The sequence below is a fragment of the Rosa rugosa genome, chromosome 3 (assembly GCF_958449725.1).
Source record: "Rosa rugosa chromosome 3, drRosRugo1.1, whole genome shotgun sequence".
Taxonomy (NCBI): Eukaryota; Viridiplantae; Streptophyta; class Magnoliopsida; order Rosales; family Rosaceae; genus Rosa; species Rosa rugosa.
Window position 1 is genome coordinate 48069233 of NC_084822.1, and position 21264 is coordinate 48090496.

Genomic DNA, 21264 nt, shown 5'->3' on the forward strand with positions numbered 1-21264 from the left:
GCATATATTCTAATATTTGCAGAAAATAAAAGGAATTTAAATACAAGAAAGCAGCAACCTTAATTATAAAAACTTACGTGATTGTTCTTGGCTTAAGGACACGCGCGTGTTTTTTTTTTTTTTTTCTTGGGCTTTCCTCCCCTTTTTTTTTTCTTTCTGGCCGGCCGGGTCCCCTCCTTTCCTTTTCCCCTTTTTTTTCTTTTCGGGTCGGGTCCCTTCTTTTTCTGTTTTTTTTTTCGGTCTTCCTCCCTCCCCCTTTTTTTTTTCGCGACTTTTCTTCCTCTGGTTCTTCTCCCTGCAGTTCGCCGGTGTGCAGATCGGAGGAGGGCTGGGCTGTTGCAGATCACGGCCTGGGCTGCTGGGCAGGGCAGAGGGCTGCTGGGCTATGCGGAGGAGGGCTGCTGCAGTGGGCTTGCTGCTGCAGTTTCGCCGGTGGTATGGGTGCAGGGAAGCAGGCGGTGTGCTGATCGGAGGAGGGCTGGGGCAGCAGTGGTGCGCGGGTTGCAGGATGCGCGGGTTGCAGAATTGTCGTGCTGATAACATGTTGTAGGATGCAGGGAGGCTGCGCAGGAGGCTGGGCTGCTGGTGTAGTTCGACGTGGGCACGGGGGCGCTGCTGTTAGTCTGCCTCTCCTCCTTTTTTTTTTTGCTTTTTTTTTTTTTTTTTTTTTTGGGTTGGCGGCAGTGAAGAAGTTCTAGGGTTTTTTCTTCTGAAGTTAGGGTTAGAACTCGTGCTGATAACGTGTTGTAGGAGAATAGAATTGTTTATTATTGATAATAGGAGCCCTTTATATAGGGAGTTTACAGAGTACACAAAAGGTAACAGAATCGAAATACAATTAGTATACCTAGGGTACTTTCCTATTACAACTCTAACCCTAGTTTGTAGAGGCACACATTATGTCGATATCCTTCAACACGCCCAATCTACAATGTTCGGGAAGCCTCCATGAGCGTCAACGTTCACTGTTACCCAATTCTCAAAATCAACTACAGTGAACAGTGGGTAAGAGTTTAGCTTTGTACAATCAAGATCAATTAATTCTTCAACACATCCCTTCCTCAAGTATGGCCTCAATAGAATTTTGCAGGATATTCAACACAAGTTTAGCTGGGTCTGGTACCGACTACCGACCAAAGATTAGCAGCCAAGTCATTCTGTACGGAATGATTACCACTATAAAGTCTCATCTAGCAACCCCGGCACATTCCTTTCATCCCTGGTGCTATTTAGTTGAAGATTTGCTGGATTCCTGGTGAATGAAGGTAGTTTGGGTTTAAGTTTCGATTTGAATAGAAATGAGAGTGATGATGGTTTTGCTATCAAAATTGATTAAATCAGAAAAGGGTACTTCCCAGTAGTAGAGGTTGTTGAACTCTTTTTCTCAATGAGTCATCTGATTTTGTCTATATGCTTTCTGGAATTGTTATTACTGTGGGTACAGCACAAAAGAAATTCAAATTTAAGCTTAATCAGATGTTGTATTGATATGACAGGTTGTCGAGGTGATCAAGATGATAGAGATTGAACTTGAAAATACATAAATTTTGCCCAAGTTATTTCAGGTGATTGACGATAAGTTTTGCATCGTCAAATTACAGGTATGCTACCAAAGTTTTTGTTGTATCATTAAAATTATTTCTGACAAATCAAAACAGCAACATGTGAACTGCTCAAAGCTGTTGAACATGAATATGCATATAAACTTCGATGCCTATTTACCAATTTTTTTTCTCTCTCTCAATCTGTTGGTATCATATGCCAAGGCCATTCATATGTAATTTAAATGTTTACTTTTTTCTTTTTCGTCTAGAGTATAAAAGAAATACATCTAAGAGCTGCAGAAATTGAAGAAAACAATGTTTTTCCACTTGCTATAATTTTACATCGTAGGCTCAATTGTTTCCTGTTTGATTCAGGATAATTTGCTAAATGTGCATTGTGAAATTCAATGATCAAGTATTTTCCACTACAGTTCACATTCACAAATCACAATGATGGACATGCACAACCTTAGAAACAGAATAAAATGTGGTTTAGAATTTAGGATCTAGCATGTAAAGCTGCAGGTATTCTATACTTAGAATGGTCTCTATTACTAGGAGAACATTTGGGGCATATTATTTTTCTGAAAAAAGATTTCATACATGAGTGATTGCATCATTTGAAAAGTAATAGTCATGCTTTTATAATTTCAGGAGAGGCTAAACCAAGTGATGGAGAAAAAGAAACAATCTAGATCACGCATGGAGATAATGAACTCGCTTCAGGTATTAATTAGCTGAATTTCATAGTGGCTTATACAATTTCATATTCATCCACCTAATTTTCCCTAAATTTACATGAAAACAGAAAGAAGGGAAGGAGCAGCGTAGAACATACAACAGAAAGAACACTGATAATAATTTTTATAAAAAGAACGTACGCATCTTGATCGATTTATTTATCATTTTATAACCACTTCCTATCCTATATGTGGCTATTTTACTTTTGGCAGGTGAATGCTCATGATGCCAAATCAAAACTTGATGACAGAAAATCCTGATCTCATAAATCTTTTATGCTAAAATTCTTTCCCATGTAAGGTACAAGTTCTTACTCTTAAAAATCAATTTCAATGAAAACTTTTCTAATTACCTAAAATTTATGCAGACCAATATTGATGCACCTCAATTTTTGCTAAGAGACATTTTAGTCATTGAAATGATGAAATTGATGTGCAGGCAGAACATATTAACTAAAACAACCCACAGAATAGTAAAGAGGAAGCAGCATAAGCACATCATGTGGTGCCCCTGTTACTGTCACCAAAGGTTTCAACCTTCACCATGTCACTGATGCTCTCTATCGGAGGCATCTTCATCTCTACAGTTGGTCTGAAGGTATAAACATCAAGATCCAGAAAACAATAGCTATATAAAAGATGAATACATGCAACGTGTTATCTGTAAAGATATGCATGGTAATAATGGACACCGAAATTAAAAACAAGAACTTTTCTGTGAACTAATCAGTAGATGATCAGAACTAGGATTTTCTAAATTAAATAATTGATTTCACTTTGTGCTAATGTTTACTTGATGCTTAACTAATTTGCAGAGAACATTTGTGGGGGTGAACTTCTTAGGTTTATCTTCAGACAAATCTGATGCAGAAGGTAAACTGAGAGTAAAGCTATGACTTAGCTCGTCCCAACTGCTTAATACTTTTCATCTCAGTTTTTATAAAAAATTTCATAGGTTTTTCTTCTCCTTTATATTCGAATCTTTTCTTTTTGCTTCTTTCCTTAACTTCCTGCACTCTGTGTTTTGTGATGTTTCTCTTGATAGTTACCATTTGTTGGACAAAAAAAGAGGATTTCTCTACTACTGACAGCTGCAACGTTTCAAGTGGCTACAGTTGGTTCTCTATTGATCTAGCCATTACCCAAGGTATCTGCCTGTTATTAGGTTTTTTTCTATGCATTTCTCTGTTTCACACTAATCGCAAATCACTTTAGTTACCTGGCATATCAATGAAATTACCTGGCATTTATATGAGGTACTCAAGTTATTCATCAACAATTTTGTTACTAAATAAACTTTATATATGGTACTTTGGACTATACTGCTGTAAAGTAGTCTAACTATAAAGGTCAAATATTGGCATCTAATAAAATGCTTAGTTGTTGGCAAAATAGAGTTAAAGCATTTTTCAGCTTGGAATGTTCATTCATAATTTTTTATTTGACAGAAACATTCCTATGGATGTCAGACCTTCTGCATGCTATGATCTGAATAAAGGCATTGAAGGACGCTTGGGGAAAGACTTTATCAAGAGAATAAAAATAAAAATAAAAAGCTGGAAAATCTCATTAGCATTAGCCACCAGAAGGTTGTATCTTTCAGGTAAATCCCTCTTATCTTATATTTCTCTTTTGTATATGTATATATTTGTATCTATGCTCATGACTAGGGAATAAATTAAATAACTGTTCTCTTTTTTATATATTGATTATATCAAATTACGAGTCAGTAAACATGAAGGAGTTTGAAATTACAAATCAGTATTCTGGACATGTGTCAATAACAATATTGAAATTGTTTTAATTGACTATAATGTTGCAAGTATTGTTTCACATGGCACGCAAGCATTAATATAATGCTTAAATTTGGTAGAAGTTTTGCCTATTTTGTTGACCATTCTTTGCTATTTCTGCATCAGAATTTTCAAAGCTAAAATGTGGCTTAACTTCAACCATGTTATGAAAAAGCTAACAGATTATGAAAATTTAAAACCAAAGTTGGAAAAAATCACAAAACATGCAAGGTCATCATAGCTAATCAGGTAGAAAAAATATATCCAACACTTTAATTAAATGTCAAGTGCTTTAGTTTCCCATGCCCCTCATTATAAGCTTAAATTAAATTCTTTTGTACTCTAATTATATTGCCTGAAACCTTAAACATGTTACTAAACATCATCAATGTCTCTCTTTATGTGCATGCATGTTTTGATTTCTGCCCAAATGCACTGAACCGTGTTTAACTGTCTCTCAGTTATTATTTTGCCTGGCCACATATGTAGGCAGTTGAGGATGTCAAATCCCACAGGGAAGGAACTCTGATGAGGTATTTCAAGAAGTTGCAGGAAGCCCTGCTGTTAGTGTAAGCGGTATTCCTCAAACCAATAATTTTATACTTGAATGCTATTATATTCATTTTAATGATATTGCTTCAAATTCAATACAGCTTTATTACGAATGTGAAAGTTTATTGTGGTTGTAAATTTCTCTTGGTTTGTTGTTTTTGAACGGTTTTCAGAAAGCTTCTTGAATAAGAAATCAAGTTGAATGCATGGAAAGATGATGATGATGATCAAGTTGAGGAATTACTTGAAATTTAACTGAGATAGGTCAGTTGCATTCAGAGGAATGCTTCTGCACATTCCTTCATGCTTTCTGAATCCATTTAAGGATACCTTTACTATTAAAATATTGAAGAAACCTTAAATCTGAAATTCTTTATGTAATGCTCCTCTTATTATTTCTCGGTTTCACAAGTAAATTTTCTAGGAAAACATGCAGCATTATGACTACGGAACAGATCAAATTAGAGCTGTGGAGACCAATATGCAGGTTTCATAGTAAAGAGACAGGAAGGAGTTCAGAGAGTAGGATACAAAAGTTGGTTTCAACAAATGATTTAATTGCAGAGCTAATGGTAAATTGAACATGGTAACAGATGTGAACTATTTCCTCTTCTTACTGAAAAGTGAAAACCAAACACTCAGAATTATCGACTATATTGATTATTGAGACAGCCAGAATTATCGATTTATTGTGAAAGATTATTTATTTTCATTAGTTCGAACTCCTGCAACAAGTAATCTAGAAGAGGAAGTTCATTATTTCACCAAGTTCTTCTTTAGTTCAAACTCCTGTGACATGCTTGTTTCAAGGGAAGAGGTGGATCTGAATACGCTCCGGTTGAAATTTTATCAAAAACAAATTTGGCAGCTGCCTCGGTGTAATGAATACCATCCCAGTTCACTCTAATTGAGGGGTTTTTGCATGAACCAACAAGGATTTGGCTTCCATTAACTGTAATTATTGCTCCACATCCAGCAGTGGCGTTATAGTTGTACTTACCACCGGAGCCACAACAAGCAACAAGTGGGAGCTCAAATCCTGCAAAAATTGCCAGCAATTGATTAATACAAGTGAAAAACTAAATGATTTTGGATTTCTTTATGTTTTAGCAAATAACATGATTTATTAACAACGGGTTTCAAAAGTAGGCTATTCAAACTCTGTGATAATATATGATCACTCAAAAGCGAGGTTGGTTTGCATTTCGTACTCAGAAGCTAACCATCAAGTTACTCAATAGCGCTACAGCCACTAATCGTAGTTGTAGACGATAAACACAACAAGAAGACGTAAAGAATTCATCAGGGAATTTGAATCCGTGAAATTTAAAATGTAATGAGGATTTATAATGCTCAATTAGATATCGACTTACCATACTTTTCGGGTTCCTTGAAAAGAGAGTATTTGACAGAATACACATCTACATAAGTGAATGCAGCCAAAGGAAGATCCTTCCTGAGTTGAACTATGGCCTGCTTCAACTCGTGGTTAAAATGTTGAGCTACTTCATTGTAAGCCTTTGCACAGCCAATCTCGTCTTTCTCAGCTGACGGGAAGTTTGCCACAATGTAAGGGAGACAGCCAATCGGCCCCGTATTGTGGATCCATAATGATCTTGCTCCCAAATCATATATTTTCTACATCATCAGAAATTCACAACCAACAACAATCATTACAACAGAAGAATCGAATCAACTTCAACCCAACACGTGATTATATTGTTGCTTGTCCTTTAAGAAATTTAAAATCAAACACATGGCCTTCAGCAAAAGAAATTAATTTTGTGGGGTAAATTGACAAGCTTTGGTATTTGGTAAATGCTAATGATTACCTTGATATTAGTTGAGAAACCAGTGATTATATCAGGAACAGATGCATTTACTTCCTGTATAGTCATGTTACCGAAAAATCCCTCGCCAAGATCATTCTGACCAATGTCGAATGTGTATAAAGCTTTGGAGAAGTACTCCTCCTTGGGCATTAAACTTGCAAATATTCCCCCTACAAAAGTAAAAGCGGGTCACCTTCCTAGTAAAAGTGGGATTCATCTTACTGAAGTGACGAGTAATGTGATTCTTAGATATTGACATTCTTCAGTACTTTACCTCGATGCCTTATGAGTTGTGATCTGGATTTTAGTTGCAGGAACTGCATATATTGAATATCAAGGTAGAAGGGACTAAATTCACCGGCTGGTAAAATGAGATCTGGGAGTCTGATAGTGGAAGCTGCAGTGGCGAAATTTGCACCATGCGAGAAATTTGTCCCGAGAGAATCCAGATATGCGCTTAGATAAGGGTGACCAAGACTCTTTGCTGAACCACAAGATAGTCTCATCAATACAGTACAAAATACATCTGGTATCTAAACAATGCATTATACAATGTCTTTGATAAAACTGAAATGATGAAAGACAAACAATTGAGTCACAGGAAGCAGAGTAAACGTCTGCGAAGTCCACCGTTAATCTATTCTATAGTAAACCATTTATTCTAATTAATGTAAGCAATAATTATTTCAACATGCCTACATCATGGGAAGAGCCTTTCATCCAAGGAGCTGTGGATAATCTCTTCAACCATATCCAGTGATATATCCCAACTATACTTTCTCTCCTCATTATGTTTTACACATAAAGTGCAGTGCAAAATCATCAAGAAATGAGTGTCTAGACACCATCTCGGGCCTACCACTTTGTCTACGAAGTTTGGTTATTCAACCTCGAGAAAAAGCAGCATTTCCTTGTACAATCATATATGTTTGAATTGTCAACCAGGAAGAACTCTCTCTGAGCCTTTCCATATGATATAAACTTTGCATGTTAATTTATAATGAAGGTAAGAAAAACATACCAAGGAAATCGATGATGAGTCTTCCATCAGAGAATCTTCCGGCCGGCATATGGAAATAGGTCTCTCCATAAGGTGTGGTTGGTGTTAAAAGAAGGGATGCGGCTAGTCCACCAGTATCTGAATTTGAGTCTCCGAAGTTGAAGATGGCAGGAAACTCGCAGTCTTTCAAAGCCAAGGTAGGGATCACAGCACTACTGGTAATATGCAATATAAGCATATAGGAGCAGAACAGAGAAATGATAACTTTAGGAGAGTACCCCATGGTGGAGAAATACCAAAAGATGCAGATGAGAACTAGTGTGTGTTTGGTTTATATAGTGTAATGAATCGTGCAATTTACTTCATTTGTATTTCTAGGCGGCATTTATTTATGTCGAAGTCATTGTTGTTTGGCGTTAGTCGAAGTACATATTCAAACAAGTTGAAAACGGGGCAACAAGATGACCAAGAACGTGTGAATATCTTAGACCATCTCCAATTGATATGTCAAATCCACGTGGAGATCTCTAACAGCTAGAAAAGACATCTGCAACCCCTCCAACCCATGGGTCTTATCTGACGTGTAAATGACATTTTCATTTGGGCTGTCAAATTTGACAGAGGCAAAGGGAACTGTCTTTTATTTTTTATTATTTCTTCCTCTTTCCTTCTCTTCTCTCTCTTTCTTCCTGAGCGTCTTTTTGTAACTATGGAGAAACCCAATCGTTTATGAATTAAATAGTTAACAGAATAGTTAATTGTTTATGAATTGTTTAAGTAAAATAGATTCGAGAGAGAATTGTAGAGAGAATTGTGTATTATTATTGAGAATAGGAGCCCTATATATAGGGATTACAAAGTATTAGTTCTAATGTTATAAGGAATACCAATCCGTGTAAGATTGAGAAATCTAGAACCTTCTCTCCTATTGCTACTCCTAGTTTGATAAGGCACACTAAATCGATATTCCTTCAACACTCCCCCTTGTGCCGCTTCAAACTTGGTGGTGACGCTTCATCCGTTGCCTCGTTAAAAACCTTGCCAGGTAACAAAAACCCTGTGGGATAAAAATAACCCTGGTCGAATGACAAAAAGAGCACAACACGTCCTTCACTCTTCGAGATCGAACATGTAGACATCATAACTCCCCCTGATGTCGATATCTCCCCCTGATTGCTACAATCGTGGGAGTTCGGATAACTTTCTCAATCCGATGCTCTTCACATGTTTCTCGAAGGTGGATTTAGGTAACGACTTAGTGAATAAGTCCGCTACATTATCCTCTGATCGGATTTGATTCACTTCAATCTTTAGAAGTGATTGTTGTTGCTGATTATAAAAGAACTTAAGCGATATATGCTTGGTGTTGTCGCCCTTGATGAAACCTAACTTCATTTGTTCAATACAAGCTGCATTATCCTTATAAATGCATGTAGGTTCATCTGTGGTAGACTTCAAACCACATCTTCCTTGAATATGTCGAATCACAGACCTTAGCCATATACATTCACGAACGGCTTCATGTAGAGCAATAATCTCTGCATGATTCGAGGAAGTAGCAACAAGGGTCTGTTTCGTAGACCTCCAAGATATCGCAGTGCTTCCCATGGTAAAGACATAACCAGTTTGGGAGCGACCTTTGTGAGGGTCAGAGAGGTACCCTGCATCAGCAAATCCCATCAAGACATCATTGTCGTTTTGATGGAAGGAGATAGGAGGACGCCGGCCACCATGAGCGGCGGCGGCGCCGGCGGCGGCAACATGACCGGCGGCCATTCCATGGACGGGGGCGTTTTGCCTTTTGGGGTTCGATCCCAACTTTCCGTCATTCCTTTTCTCTCTGTAGGGATAAAATAGGCCCATATCAATCGTACCTCTTAGGTATCGAAAGATGGTCTTTACACCAATCCAATGGCGGCGTGTTGGCGCAGAGCTATGTCGAGCTAACAAGTTCACTGCGAATGAGATATCCGGTCTTGTGCATTAAGCTAAGTACAATAATGCGCCTATTGCACTCAAATAGGGCACTTCGGCCTCTAATGGTTCTTCGTCCTCATCCCTTGGACGAAACGGATCTTTTCCGGGCTCAAGACTACGGCCGATCATAGGAGTACTCGCAGGCTTCGCTTTATCTTCATTAAAGCGCCTTAGAATTTTCTGAGTATATGCAGACTGATGGATCAAAATCCCATCACTACGGTGCTCGAGTTCTAAACCGAGACAAAACCGTGTTTTCCCAAGATCTTTCATCTCAAATTCGGATTTCAAGTATTTAGCAGTTTCCTTCAACTCATCTAGAGTTCCAATTAGGTTCATGTCATCGACATAAACTGCTACGATTGCAAATCCAGAACTTGTTCTGAACACGCATGGGCATATTTCATTGTTAATATATCCCTTCCCAATCAAGTAGTCACTTAGACGGTTATACCACATCCGTCCGGATTGTTTTAATCCATATAGTGAGCGTTTTAATCTTATTGAAAACGCGCTCCATGGTTTAGAGCCACTTGATTTGGGTAATTGAAGTCCATCTGGAACCTTCATATATATCTCTAAATCTAGATCCCCATAGAGATATGTTGTAACCACATCCATAAGCTGCATGTCAAGTTTTTCGGAAACTACCAAACTGACAAGGTAGCGGAACGTTATAACGTCCATTACGGGAGAATATGTCTCCTCGTAGTCGATTCCAGGGCGTTCTGAGAAACCTTGCACCACAAGGCGGGCTTTATATCTTACCACCTCATTTTTCTCATTACGCTTTCTAACAAAGACCCATTTATGGCCAACAGGCTTTACACTTGGGGGTGTCTGCGTTACAGGCCCAAATACCTGTCTCTTTGTTAGTGAATCCAATTCAACCTGGATCGCATCTTTCTATTTAGGCCAATCTGCTCTTCGTTGACATTCTTCAACAGAGCGAGGTTCGATATCATCATATTCTATAATTCCTTTTGCAATATGATATGCAAATGCATCATCAATCGCCATAGAATTTCTATCCATCATCTCATGTACACTAGTGTAATTTATGGAGATCTCTCTATTCTCTGGAGTTGGTTCTGACATTGGAGCGTCCCCCAATGATGTCTCTTGGACATAACCATAATCCGGAATATGCTCATGAGATGGATTATTCACATCGATGATTAATGGATTATTTTGTGCCAAACTCGCTTTCTTTCTTGAGCAAGAATCCATCGAACCTATGGGCCTCCCGCGCTTCCTGGCAGGAGCCATGGGCCTAGCCAAAACATCACCATCACTGTGAGAGGGGACGTTGGCGCCATGCTCATATCCTCTTGAGTTGGCGTCATGTCCTCTAGTTTTAGGGACATCAATCCTTGCAGGCACGTTTGCAGCAAGTATGTGCGATCTCGTCACTTTAGCGATATCAGAAAACGCATCAGGCATCGATTCTGCTACGTTCTGAAGATCGAGAATTCTCCGCACTTTAATTTCAAACTGTGCGGTTCGGGGATCAAGATGAGACAGAGTGGGGACAGACCACGACAATTCCTGTCGTTCCTGTTGAACATTGATGTTCTTATCTCCCCCTAACGACGGGAAGACTGTCTCATCGAAGTGACAATCCGCAAATCTAGCGGTAAAGAGATCGCCTGTCAAGGGTTCTATGTAGCGGATAATCGTTAGAGAATCATATCCAACATAAATGCCTAATCGTCTTTAAGGACCCATTTTGGTGCGCTGTGGTGGCGCAATTGGCACATAAACTGCACACCCAAATATGCGTAAGTGTGAGACATTAGGCTCATACCCAGTCACCATCTGGGACGCAGAAAAGGGTTGAGTGGCAGTGGGCCTCAGACGAATAAGCACAGCTGCATGCAATATTGCATAGCCCCAAGCAGAAATAGGGAGATTGGTGCGCATTACCAATGCCCTAGCGACCATTTGTAGTCGTTTAATGGCTGCTTCTGCGAGACCATTTTGGGTGTGAACATGAGGAATAGGATGTTCAACATCAATCCCAATGGACATGCAATAATCATCAAAAGTCTTTGATGTAAACTCTCCAGCATTGTCTAACCTTATAGACTTAATAGGATGATCAGGGTGGTGAGCCCGTAACTTAATTATTTGTGCTAGGAGTTTAGCAAATGCAGCGTTCCTTGTGGACAATAGCATGACATGTGACCAGCGTGTCGATGCATCAACCAATACCATAAAATATCGAAATGGTCCGCATGATGGTTGAATAGGTCCACAAATATCACCTTGGATTCTTTGCAAGAATGGTATATTGTCTTTGGTGTCCTTTGCATAGGATGGTCTCGATCCTAACTTTGCTAAAGAGCAGGCTTTGCAGAACGAATGATGGGCTTTAGAAACAACCAATGAGGATTTTGGTTGAGCCACAAAATCACAAGTGACTTTAGAAGTAAAAGTTGGAGACAAAGGAGCCTTGGTGGTGTCAATGCCACCCTGAGGCCGTAGGGGGAAGGCGGCGCCGGCCAAGGATGGCCGGATTTGAGGGTGAACGGCGCCGTGAGGCGCAGGGGCTCCTTCGGTGTCCAAAAACCGAGTTTTACTTCTTTTCGTTCTGAAAAAGGGATGTCCGTGTGAAGTCTTTAATATACGGATCATCATGTCACGACCTGGGTGTCCCACACGGTCGTGCCAAAGCCTATATGTGTCGGAATCCCATAAATCATCTCTCATGACATGGTTGGATTCAATGACTCGAATAGTGGTTGCATCCAACCCACTAGAGCGACACATAAGTTTCTCTAAGACTCGTTTATGTCCGTAGTCATTAGAGGTGATGCAAAGGAACTCTTGTCCATTCTCACAATGTGTTTCCACATGAAAACCATTGGCTCTTATATCTTTTAAGTAATAAAGTTCGAAAAAATATGTCCAAGACATTGAATAAAATAAATCGATACTTTATTAATAATAGCCAATGATTACATCAAAGTTTCTTGACCAAAATCTAATCCAACATAAAAATCAAACCGTAGACAAATCGTAGTCACTCAATCCGTTCGGTAATTTCAATTTAGTTGTGACCAGGTAAGGTAAGGCGAGATTTTGGTGGAGCGTTGCGCACTTTTAAAACCGTTCTCTCAGATCAAACCTTGCCTAAACATCACAAGTACTCTTGAGTACGCCTAGAGGGAAAAAGTTAATACAATAAGTCATTTTATTGATTTAAGGCATAATAGCCATTACATGATTCTTGGAAATAATAAAGACTATAAAAATCTGCGGCATTTTGTCTTCATCGCCAGATTTAAAGTCTTTGTGAACTCGATGTCTTGATCACCCTGATGCGACTACCTTCGTAGGTACATTGCAAATTCAGGTCCATTGATCAGACGTTCCATATCAGAAATAGACACCATAAAGAGGATTCTCCCTTGATTGAGGCGCATTGGCGCAATATGCATAGTCCCTAGGACTGGTGGCGTTGGAAAGTGGTGCCCATGGCCAACGTTGGCTCCATGGTTTCCAACCCTATGTCCCTCAAAATCACGCCTCCTACGGTCGTGGGATTGTCGCCTTGAGCGATTACCTTCTTGAGCATTTCGATCGTATGGATCATGACGTCGATGGCGACTTTCTCTAGCCATAGGACGATGCTCTTGATAGCTATCTTGAAGCCTATCAAATCTTCTTTGCACAAGTTCATTGCCATGTCTTTCAATAGTGGCCATAGCTTCAATAAGCTGTTGAAAACTTGTGATACGTCTTGCATTTACATGAGTCTGGAATAAGTCAGAGGACCTCATAGCATAGACGGGGAAGGTATTGAGGGTTTTCTCAATCAATTGGTCTTCTGTGATTGTTTTTCCACAAAGACGCATCATTGCTCTGATGCTGAGAGCTTCCGAATAAAATTGCATGACAGTGTCAAATTCAGAGAAGCGAAGATCTTTCCATTCTGCTTCTGTATTCGGAAGTATGGAGTCACGAACATTGCCATATAGTTCGCGAAGCGCATGCCAAAGCTTTATGGCGCTATCCTCATTTATGAACTCAAACTGTAGGTCACTATCCATGTGACGTTTCATGAAGGCAAGTGCCTTGGAATTATCTTTCTCAGTTTGAGGGTCTGGAGCTGTTTCTATAGGACAAAGCTCTTGGATTGTATGCAATAAATCACGGGCAATAAGGTGGATCTCGACATCAGTGACCCAAATTAAGTACCTTTTGCCTGCATAATCCAATGGAACAAAATCGAGTTTGTTCATGTTTGACATCCTGAAAGATGAAACAAGGACAAGTTAGTTTCGGAGTCAATGCTTCCACGAAAACTAATAAGATTTCCGAGCTATGCTACCAAGAAATCGATTTCCAAGAATGATTGGATTAGACCGAAACAATGATGTTTGTATGGTCGTAAATCGATGCTTACGGACACTCTTAGTCCGAAGTCTTACGAACGCTCTTAGTTTGTTAATTGCGTGAATCCCCACAATTCCGCTTTTCAATGATCGACCCCACGTTATAAGAAAGGTGGGATGTAGAAGAAGGGAGTTTTTCAAGTCCCCGAGAAAAGAAGAAGAAATATAAATTCCGAATTATAGGAACTTCAAAACTTACTCTTTTGAATACTTACATGTATTTGGATCACGCGCGTGTCGATGCAGGCGTGATGGAGCGAAGCAATTCGAGTAGAGGCGTGCAGCGAATGTTTATAAGGTCAAGCTTGTTGAAATTCGGAGCAAATTCTCTTCTGAACAGTTTTCACTTTGATTGTTGTACTGGTCTCAAAATAACTCCGATAAGGCTGAAATTCGGAGGTCAGATGGAAGAGACAGAGATGAACAACTTTGATGAAGAAAGGATTTTGATCCGAGGTTCCGAACTAGATGTTTTCGGAGCCTGCAAACAGACGGACGTGCACAGGAAAGGGGAAAGGTGCAGTCGGTGTGCGTTGGTGCTGCAGGGGCAGTAGGGATGCGTGCGCAGGGGCGCGTAGGTGCTGCAGGAACAGCAGATGTGCGGCAGAGCTGCAGGAGCAGCAGTGCAGCGATGCGGTGCTGCAGACGCACGGGCGCGTAGGCGGGCAGCACGGTGCGCAGGGGCGCGTAGCGCTGGGCGCGCAAGGAGCAGGCTGCAGCGAAGGCTTGGCTAGCTCGGGCTAGGGGATGCTGGGGCAGTAGGCACGCAGGTAGGCAGACCGAGAGGGCTGCAGGAGCAGGCGGGCTAGCAAGGGGATAGGTGCTGCGGAAGTTTTGGTGAAAAAGGTTTTCGGGTTTTTGGTTTTTGCTTTGTGGTTAGAACTCGTGCTGATAACGTGTTTAAGTAAAATAGATTCGAGAGAGAATTGTAGAGAGAATTGTGTATTATTATTGAGAATAGGAGCCCTATATATAGGGATTACAAAGTACTAGTTCTAATGTTATAAGGAATACCAATCCGTGTAGGATTGAGAAATCTAGAACCTTCTCTCCTATTGCTACTCCTAGTTTGATAAGGCACACTAAATCGATATTCCTTCAACATGAATTAAATAATTTTAAAAATGAATAAAATATTTTTATAATTTGACATATCCATTAGAGATGAAGTCTAACAAAAATAACATTGCCATGTCAGCCTTCAAATTCAATTTTGACACACTCTATTTGACATCTCCGCTGGATTTGACATATCCATAGTTACAGAAAGACGATCAGGAAGAAAGAGAGAGAAGAGAAGGAAAGAGGAAGAAATAATAAAAAATAAAAGACAGTTCCCTTTGCCTCTGTCAAATTTGACAGCCCAAATGAAAATGTCATTTACACGTCAGATAAGACCCATGGGTTGGAGGGGTTGCAGATGTCTTTTCTAGCTGTTAGAGATCTCCACGTAGATTTGACATATCCATTAGAGATGGTCTTGAACTTGAACTTGCAGAGTAGGATGTCGTGATCCAATTGGATTTGAACATACATATTATATTGATAAATTCGGAAATGACTGGTGTTTTCTTGTTCTCGTTTTGTTCTAGTTCATTAGAGAAGGGAAATCTGAGATTTTACCACCCTCGAATCATGACAACCTTGTATCTACTGAAGCAATCATATTCCCACTTCATTTCTCAGAAAGGAAGCCAAAAAAAAAAAAAGTAAACCGTTTAAGAATATGAGCAAAGATTCAGTTACTTTTTACAGAATATGAACTAAGATCTATAACTTTTGAACCCAATTCCTCAATTTCACCTAGCCACTTAAGCACTCAGCTGCTAGCTAGGGACACAATTCAAACCTTCACCTTGTGTGAGAGGAGGAGTGCACGAGTGAAAGTATTGCACAAGGTCATTGGTAAAATAAAAGTGAAAATAAACTTTACTCAGTCATTCAAATCATTTCAAAATTCCACGCCATTGACTCTTCTGTTTTGCTGATAGAATTTGGGAAATTTTTCCGGCGGAAGCGAGAGGAAGAGTGTACGAGTAAAAGTATTGCACGAGGTCATTGGTAAAATAAAAGTGAAAATCAACTTTACTCATTCAAATCACTTCAAAATTCCACGCCATTGACTCTTCCAATACTGAAAATTGTTATATACAAGTTTCTAAATAAGCGAGGGCAAGCAGAAAACAGATACAATCAAACACAGAGAACACCTTACAAAGATTGTTGCAGAAGTAAATATTTGGCTGTTGCTGCAGATACTTCTTCAGCACGAGGGAAAACAAAATAGATTTGCTCAAGGATGTCAATCCAAAAACGAAGGGCCACATTCTTCAGAATTCGAAGGCTGCAAAGAGCGAATTCTAACATCATATTTTCTGCATTTGGAAATTTGACGGCCTGAGGATGAAGAATCTGATCCATCTGATACGAGTGGGTACGAAGCCGGAGAAGTAAAATCATCATAAGCATTTCCTATATGGTTACCGCACTTGCGACAAAGAAGTTTAGTTCTCCGGCTGAACAGACCCCAAGAACGCCTAGAGAAATGGGGCTTACACTGAAGTTCATCAACCTGACTAAATCTGCTCTCATCAATGTAAAAGAACGATATGATCCCTCTCTTTATAGATTTCCCGTACTTATTAGAGCCAATCAAAGATGTGTTCCGGTTATTAGAGCTCAGGTTTAGCTCATAACCACAAGCACCACAGCTGCATGAAGAAAAAACCATTTTCATATAATAAGTCCTGCAAATTCAACCCAAAATAAAAAACAACTAAACCGAGAATCACAGAGTTTGGAAAGCAGGAGATAAATGTTATGTTCCTGACCCAAAATTTGTTACTCTTAGCACTTCTGAGTTCTGACTAATTCGATTTTGTTACGAACAGCAAGGCATATATATTAGATCTCTTTATTGGTTTGGTCACTGAAATAGAGTTTTATGTAGTGAGTTTAGTTATAAATGTTTGCATCCCACTGTTTCCCAACACCCAAAAGAGACTGATGGAGACAGTTTGATCTTAGTTTCCTTCATCAATAACCGCAAGACCTTTCAATCTCGTTCTGGGAAACCTAATCTTCCACTTGATATAGTATTGGTAATATTAAAGAGGACCCTTTTCATAGATCTTAAAAAGGCTTCCTCATTTGTTTAATGATTCTGGGCCCAAAAACCTTAAACATCGAATCTTACACCAGCAATCGCAAATAGATCTTATAAATTCCTTAATTTTATAACAATTACCACCAACTAAACCCACGAGACATTTCAAAGATTCAATCTTTACTCTCACATCATCAGAATTAAAAAAATCGAATTTCAGGGTAATTAAAAACAAAGAAAACCGAATTTGATAGATTGAGATGGAACCTGTAATTGACATCAGCGCGAGAAGAAGAAGAAGAAGATAGGGGAGGCTGGTAAGCTCCATTTAGATAACTGCCTCTGAAAATCGTCGGATTCTCCATTTTTTACAACCAGCTGAAAATCAACGGCTGCGATGGTGGCGGAGATTTCCGAGAATTAAATAGTTAAGAGTTTGGTGGAGGTGGATAAAGTGCGCGACGACGACGACGACGACGACGAACGTGTCCCGTCTGGTTCGGGTGGAGTTTAACCGCCAAGAGTTAGTCGCAGTTGAGCTGGATCTTCTAAAACGACACGTAGTTTCAGAGACGTAGGAAAAGGGTGTTCTGAAAGAAGAAGAAGATCGTCGAATTGTAGATGAACAGTGTGTGAATGCCGAATGCGCTCCCCTCTTCCCCTTTCTCTCTCTCCGAATTCATGTTGGTGTTGACGTGGACTTTAACGGCAAAACCAGGAATCATGAATTTTTTTTTTTTTTTTTTTTTTTGTCTTGAGAATTTAATATTTATTACAAAATTTATAAATGAAGGATACCTATAATAATAAGACTTTATTATAAGATTATGGACCGACATTATTAAAATTCAATTTATCATGTAGTTTACGTTATACACGTATACGTGTCCATGATCAACCTTTTGCACAACACTTCATGACCTTGTCTTAAGCTTTGATGACTGTGATTACCAGCTGCAATTGATGATGCATTTTCTTTTTACTTAAAAAAAACTGAATTAATAGAGTAAAGGGGCTTTGAAATGTAGAGTTTTTTTTTTTTTTTTTTTGAGAAGTAGAATTGCATTTATTTTGCAATTTAGTTAGATACATTAGTTAGAAGTACATCAGATAGTCATTGTGGCCCATCCTCTGTCCAAACTTAAAATGCAGGAAACAAAAGCGGTTCTTAGCTAATACATGCGCTGTCTGATTACATTTCTTAGGACAATATGTACAAATAACTGTATTGAAAAGGTGAAACATTGTCTTGACCTCTTCAATTAAAACACTTTCAGCAGACCAGTCTAGTTCCTCCTTCTGAAGATGATTGATTACTTACAAAGCATCCATCTCTAGAATGATGCTAGAAGAATGAAAACCTACCTCAGAGACAGCAGCATAAACCTCTGTAGCCTTAGCATTAAATCGTCCACACGGTCCTTTTGAAACAAGGAGTAACAGGTCTCTTCTTTGAAATGTAGAGTTGAAAATACAAACGCATATTATTCATTGTTTCGTTACTAAGAGTGACGCTGAACAATAAAAAATTGAATACAGGAGTTGAATTTTTATTGGAATATAGCGGAAATGTTGTCTACTATTTAGATCTAACTTTATTTCTTCTATTCCAATCACTTTTTCTTTTTATTTGTTTCAACATAGGATTAACATCATTAACAAGAAGAAATCTTAGAAAGGTTAGTGCAAGGAATCTCTTGTGAAGAGAAGAGCCCATCACACATTGCCTTTTAGAGAGATGTCCAAAACTAGTACACATTTTTAAAAGAAGAACCTACTTTCCAAGCCTGCAATATTGCTGTGGGGTTGCTATAAGCTAAACTTCCACATGACTAAAGGGGAAGAGATATATAGAAGATTGATGAGATAAATATTAGAGAAAGGAAGAGATCAAGAGTAGTATTATCTATCTCATACATGATTTCAAATGATTCTTGTGAGCATAATAAAGTTCCCTACTCTGTTTTTGGTCGACAAGTTTCCTACTCTTCTTCACCTTCATCTGTGATGAATTTACCGGTCCCGGGGTTCACTGCAGCAAGGAAGAAGAAGACGACATTGAGCAACACAAGAGGTTCGATTTCATTGATGGGGACTCCAGTCTCAATGTTTAATTGGGCTAGAGCTCCCTTCCCTGTGATGATCTCTCCTATTAGAGAGAATGCAAATCCCAATTGAGCCAATCTTCCTACGAATAGCTCATTCGCCTTGGTGAATCCGAACAGAGGACCTGTGTTTGACACCAAAAGGGTTATCCATGTCATGCCCCGTAAAACTACAACATGTCATTTGTGTTACATTGTCAAACTGTCAATTTAAATCATTCATCTGATAAAGTCTAGTTTAATGTGTGATTCATTTTAATAGCAAGTATGCCACAAGAACATAAAAGAACATCACCGTTAAATGGCCTATATCCTAGGTTGACTGAAGTTAATTAAACTATGATGAAGTGCAAACTGGTTACCTCCTTCCTTGAGACCCAAGGCACCTCTGATACCTTTCCCTGGAGGGATAACCGCTCCCTCAATTCCGGTGGGAGGATCATCCACAAAGCTACCACGGTCACCAAGAGCTCCAATGGCTCCAAGCAGAGTGAAAAGGATGAAGAAGAGAAGAAGAGGCTCAGCTTCATAGATTGGAACTCCAGTCTCCAAATTCAATTGTGAAAGAATTCCTTTTCCTGTAATTGCTTCTCCCAACAAGGATGCCTGCAATATGCAATAAGGTTTGAAAGAAAAATAACGTAAATTGCATGAGTACTCAATATTCGAGTATGTTTTGTGCTTCTAGAATCACTCAAAGAACATGGCATGACGTATCATGACAATAATATGAATGATTACTGTACATTTAGTATGTACAGAACTTAGTGAGCTTGAGCTATCCATGAAGTACTGATTATGGTGGTTGAAGAAGTGGTAGAGGGTGAACATTTTCTTGGACTAATTTTTCAATATTATTGAGATAAGTTATGATAAATTTTAAGATGTCGGTGAAAACTAAATAATTTCATAAATAAATTAGAGTATCTCTCTATTACAGTCTTTATGGATATGAATCACATGCATTTTTTCTCTTGCTAATCAAAGCCTATTAGATAAATTGTAGTAAGTAGCATTTTCTCTTTTTATTGTTTATTGCATGACCAAGAAACAAAATAAACCATACATGAAGGCTGAAGCTATGGTTGGAGGATTGCATAGGCTACTGACAATTAATTATGCTCAAAAGTTATGATTTAAAGGACAAAAAGTTCGAGACAAATAGATTTAGAAAAGGTTTAAGAAAAGTCTCCTAAACTCATCACAAGTTATTAACCATTAATTTCACTAATCTTCATCGGAATATATAACTAGTTATACAATATTCTTAATTCGGTTTTACTGTGTGGTACTGTGACCGATGTAAAATATGATAATCTATACAACTGATTATTGCAACTTTTTTCTCATCCTAATAAACATTCAGAGAACACAAAAATCAAGCAAAAGAGGAAACAAATGGTGTATCACAGAGGCACATGGACATGGAAGCGAGTTTATAAGAAACAACTTATTTCAGTTATTTGTAAATGATAAGTAACAAAAATGAAGAATGTCTCACAGCAAAACCAATCATGGCAACACGACCCACGAAGAGCTCATTCTCCTTTGTAAAACCAATGCCTCCGGATGTTCCAAAGATACCAGATTCAACTTTGGGCTTCGGCGATGGTGCCTAATCAATTGGTAATCAAGACAACACAACAAAACGAAACCAAATCAAACAAATGCAGATAACTTTATGTTTTGGTTACAAACAGAAACAGAGAAAGCATATACTGTACACTAGACAAATGAATACCTTCTTGCTGGCAGGGGCTTTGGTTTTCGATTTGAAGAGAGCAACCACGCCTGATGATCTCAACGAAGTGGTCGAAGAAGGGAGTGGCCTGAACACAAGCTGAGAGAATGACTTGGGTCTAAGTCTCTGAACTTGTAGCTGAAGTAAAGGGTCCGATGACTTCAAATCGACCACATTGGTTTTAGCCACACTGCTACTAGACATGAGCAACATGGTTTGAGCCATTGTTTATCTGGAGTTATAATTGCTCTTGCAGAAGACTACTATCTTTTCTCACAAACCCAATTTAAGGAGGATACTAGAGGTGTGTTTGAGACCAGTAGTTTCAATCTTACAGAGAGATGTGGATATGGTGTGTGAGCATAGTTGATGGGCAATTAGAGTGACCACGTCTCTCTGTGTGTACGTTGTGATGTTGAAGATAATGTTGAGCCTACCTCAGTCTATGACATCAAATTGCATTAGAGCTCGCAC

At 38.9% G+C, this 21264-nt stretch overlaps 3 protein-coding genes and 1 long non-coding RNA gene across 19 annotated transcripts; 1 reads left to right on the forward strand and 3 right to left on the reverse strand.

The window, feature by feature from the left end:
• Nucleotides 1-221: 221 nt before the first annotated feature.
• LOC133739284 (uncharacterized) lies at nucleotides 222-5080 on the forward strand. 15 transcript variants are annotated; one of them, XR_009860523.1, is made up of 13 exons: nucleotides 702-1005; nucleotides 1081-1265; nucleotides 1497-1601; nucleotides 2199-2270; nucleotides 2353-2421; nucleotides 2498-2585; nucleotides 2724-2882; nucleotides 3100-3157; nucleotides 3330-3431; nucleotides 3733-3887; nucleotides 4539-4646; nucleotides 4803-4893; nucleotides 5054-5068. It is a non-coding gene; the product is annotated as an uncharacterized LOC133739284 (long non-coding RNA). The 15 variants fall into 15 exon arrangements; XR_009860522.1 differs by having other exon boundaries at nucleotides 5042-5056; XR_009860520.1 differs by having other exon boundaries at nucleotides 703-1005; nucleotides 4539-4653; nucleotides 5066-5080.
• Nucleotides 5081-5253: 173 nt separating this feature from the next.
• Nucleotides 5254-7759, reverse strand: LOC133739281 (esterase-like). 2 transcript variants are annotated; one of them, XM_062167025.1, is made up of 5 exons: nucleotides 7483-7759; nucleotides 6736-6945; nucleotides 6462-6631; nucleotides 6003-6267; nucleotides 5254-5668 (listed from the first exon to the last, which is right to left on the reverse strand). In XM_062167025.1, the coding sequence occupies exons 1-5, from the start codon at nucleotides 7742-7744 to the stop codon at nucleotides 5406-5408; spliced, it is 1170 nt and encodes a 389-aa protein (XP_062023009.1). In that variant the 5' UTR covers nucleotides 7745-7759; the 3' UTR covers nucleotides 5254-5405. The 2 variants fall into 2 exon arrangements, with proteins under 2 accessions (XP_062023009.1, XP_062023010.1); XM_062167026.1 differs by lacking the exon at nucleotides 7483-7759 and adding an exon at nucleotides 7157-7265.
• Nucleotides 7760-15896: 8137 nt separating this feature from the next.
• LOC133738473 (uncharacterized protein At4g08330, chloroplastic-like) lies at nucleotides 15897-17631 on the reverse strand. Its single transcript, XM_062166028.1, has 2 exons — nucleotides 17212-17631; nucleotides 15897-16549 (listed from the first exon to the last, which is right to left on the reverse strand). Exons 1-2 carry the CDS (start codon nucleotides 17307-17309, stop codon nucleotides 16141-16143), a joined length of 507 nt encoding a protein of 168 aa, XP_062022012.1. The 5' UTR covers nucleotides 17310-17631; the 3' UTR covers nucleotides 15897-16140.
• A 1162-nt stretch (nucleotides 17632-18793) lies between these two features.
• LOC133739593 (photosystem II 22 kDa protein, chloroplastic) lies at nucleotides 18794-21178 on the reverse strand. Its single transcript, XM_062167378.1, has 4 exons — nucleotides 20791-21178; nucleotides 20551-20664; nucleotides 19412-19655; nucleotides 18794-19174 (listed from the first exon to the last, which is right to left on the reverse strand). The coding sequence occupies exons 1-4, from the start codon at nucleotides 21013-21015 to the stop codon at nucleotides 18927-18929; spliced, it is 831 nt and encodes a 276-aa protein (XP_062023362.1). The 5' UTR covers nucleotides 21016-21178; the 3' UTR covers nucleotides 18794-18926.
• Nucleotides 21179-21264: the final 86 nt, after the last annotated feature.

Coding starts and splice junctions, on each gene's coding strand:
- LOC133738473 (XM_062166028.1), bottom strand. CDS start 17,309: ATGGAGAATCCGACGATTTTCAGAGGCAGTTATCTAAATGGAGCTTAC. Junction 16,550..17,211: donor CGCGCTGATGTCAATTACAG/GTTCCATCTCAA, acceptor TTCTTCATGCAG/CTGTGGTGCTTGTGGTTATG.
- LOC133739593 (XM_062167378.1), bottom strand. CDS start 21,015: ATGGCTCAAACCATGTTGCTCATGTCTAGTAGCAGTGTGGCTAAAACC. Junction 20,665..20,790: donor AAGCCCCTGCCAGCAAGAAG/GTATTCATTTGT, acceptor CCAATTGATTAG/GCACCATCGCCGAAGCCCAA. Junction 19,656..20,550: donor TTGCCATGATTGGTTTTGCT/GTGAGACATTCT, acceptor TGCATATTGCAG/GCATCCTTGTTGGGAGAAGC.
- LOC133739281 (XM_062167025.1), bottom strand. CDS start 7,744: ATGGGGTACTCTCCTAAAGTTATCATTTCTCTGTTCTGCTCCTATATG. Junction 6,946..7,482: donor ACTCATCATCGATTTCCTTG/GTATGTTTTTCT, acceptor CTTGTGGTTCAG/CAAAGAGTCTTGGTCACCCT. Junction 5,669..6,002: donor CAAGGAACCCGAAAAGTATG/GTAAGTCGATAT, acceptor CAATTTTTGCAG/GATTTGAGCTCCCACTTGTT.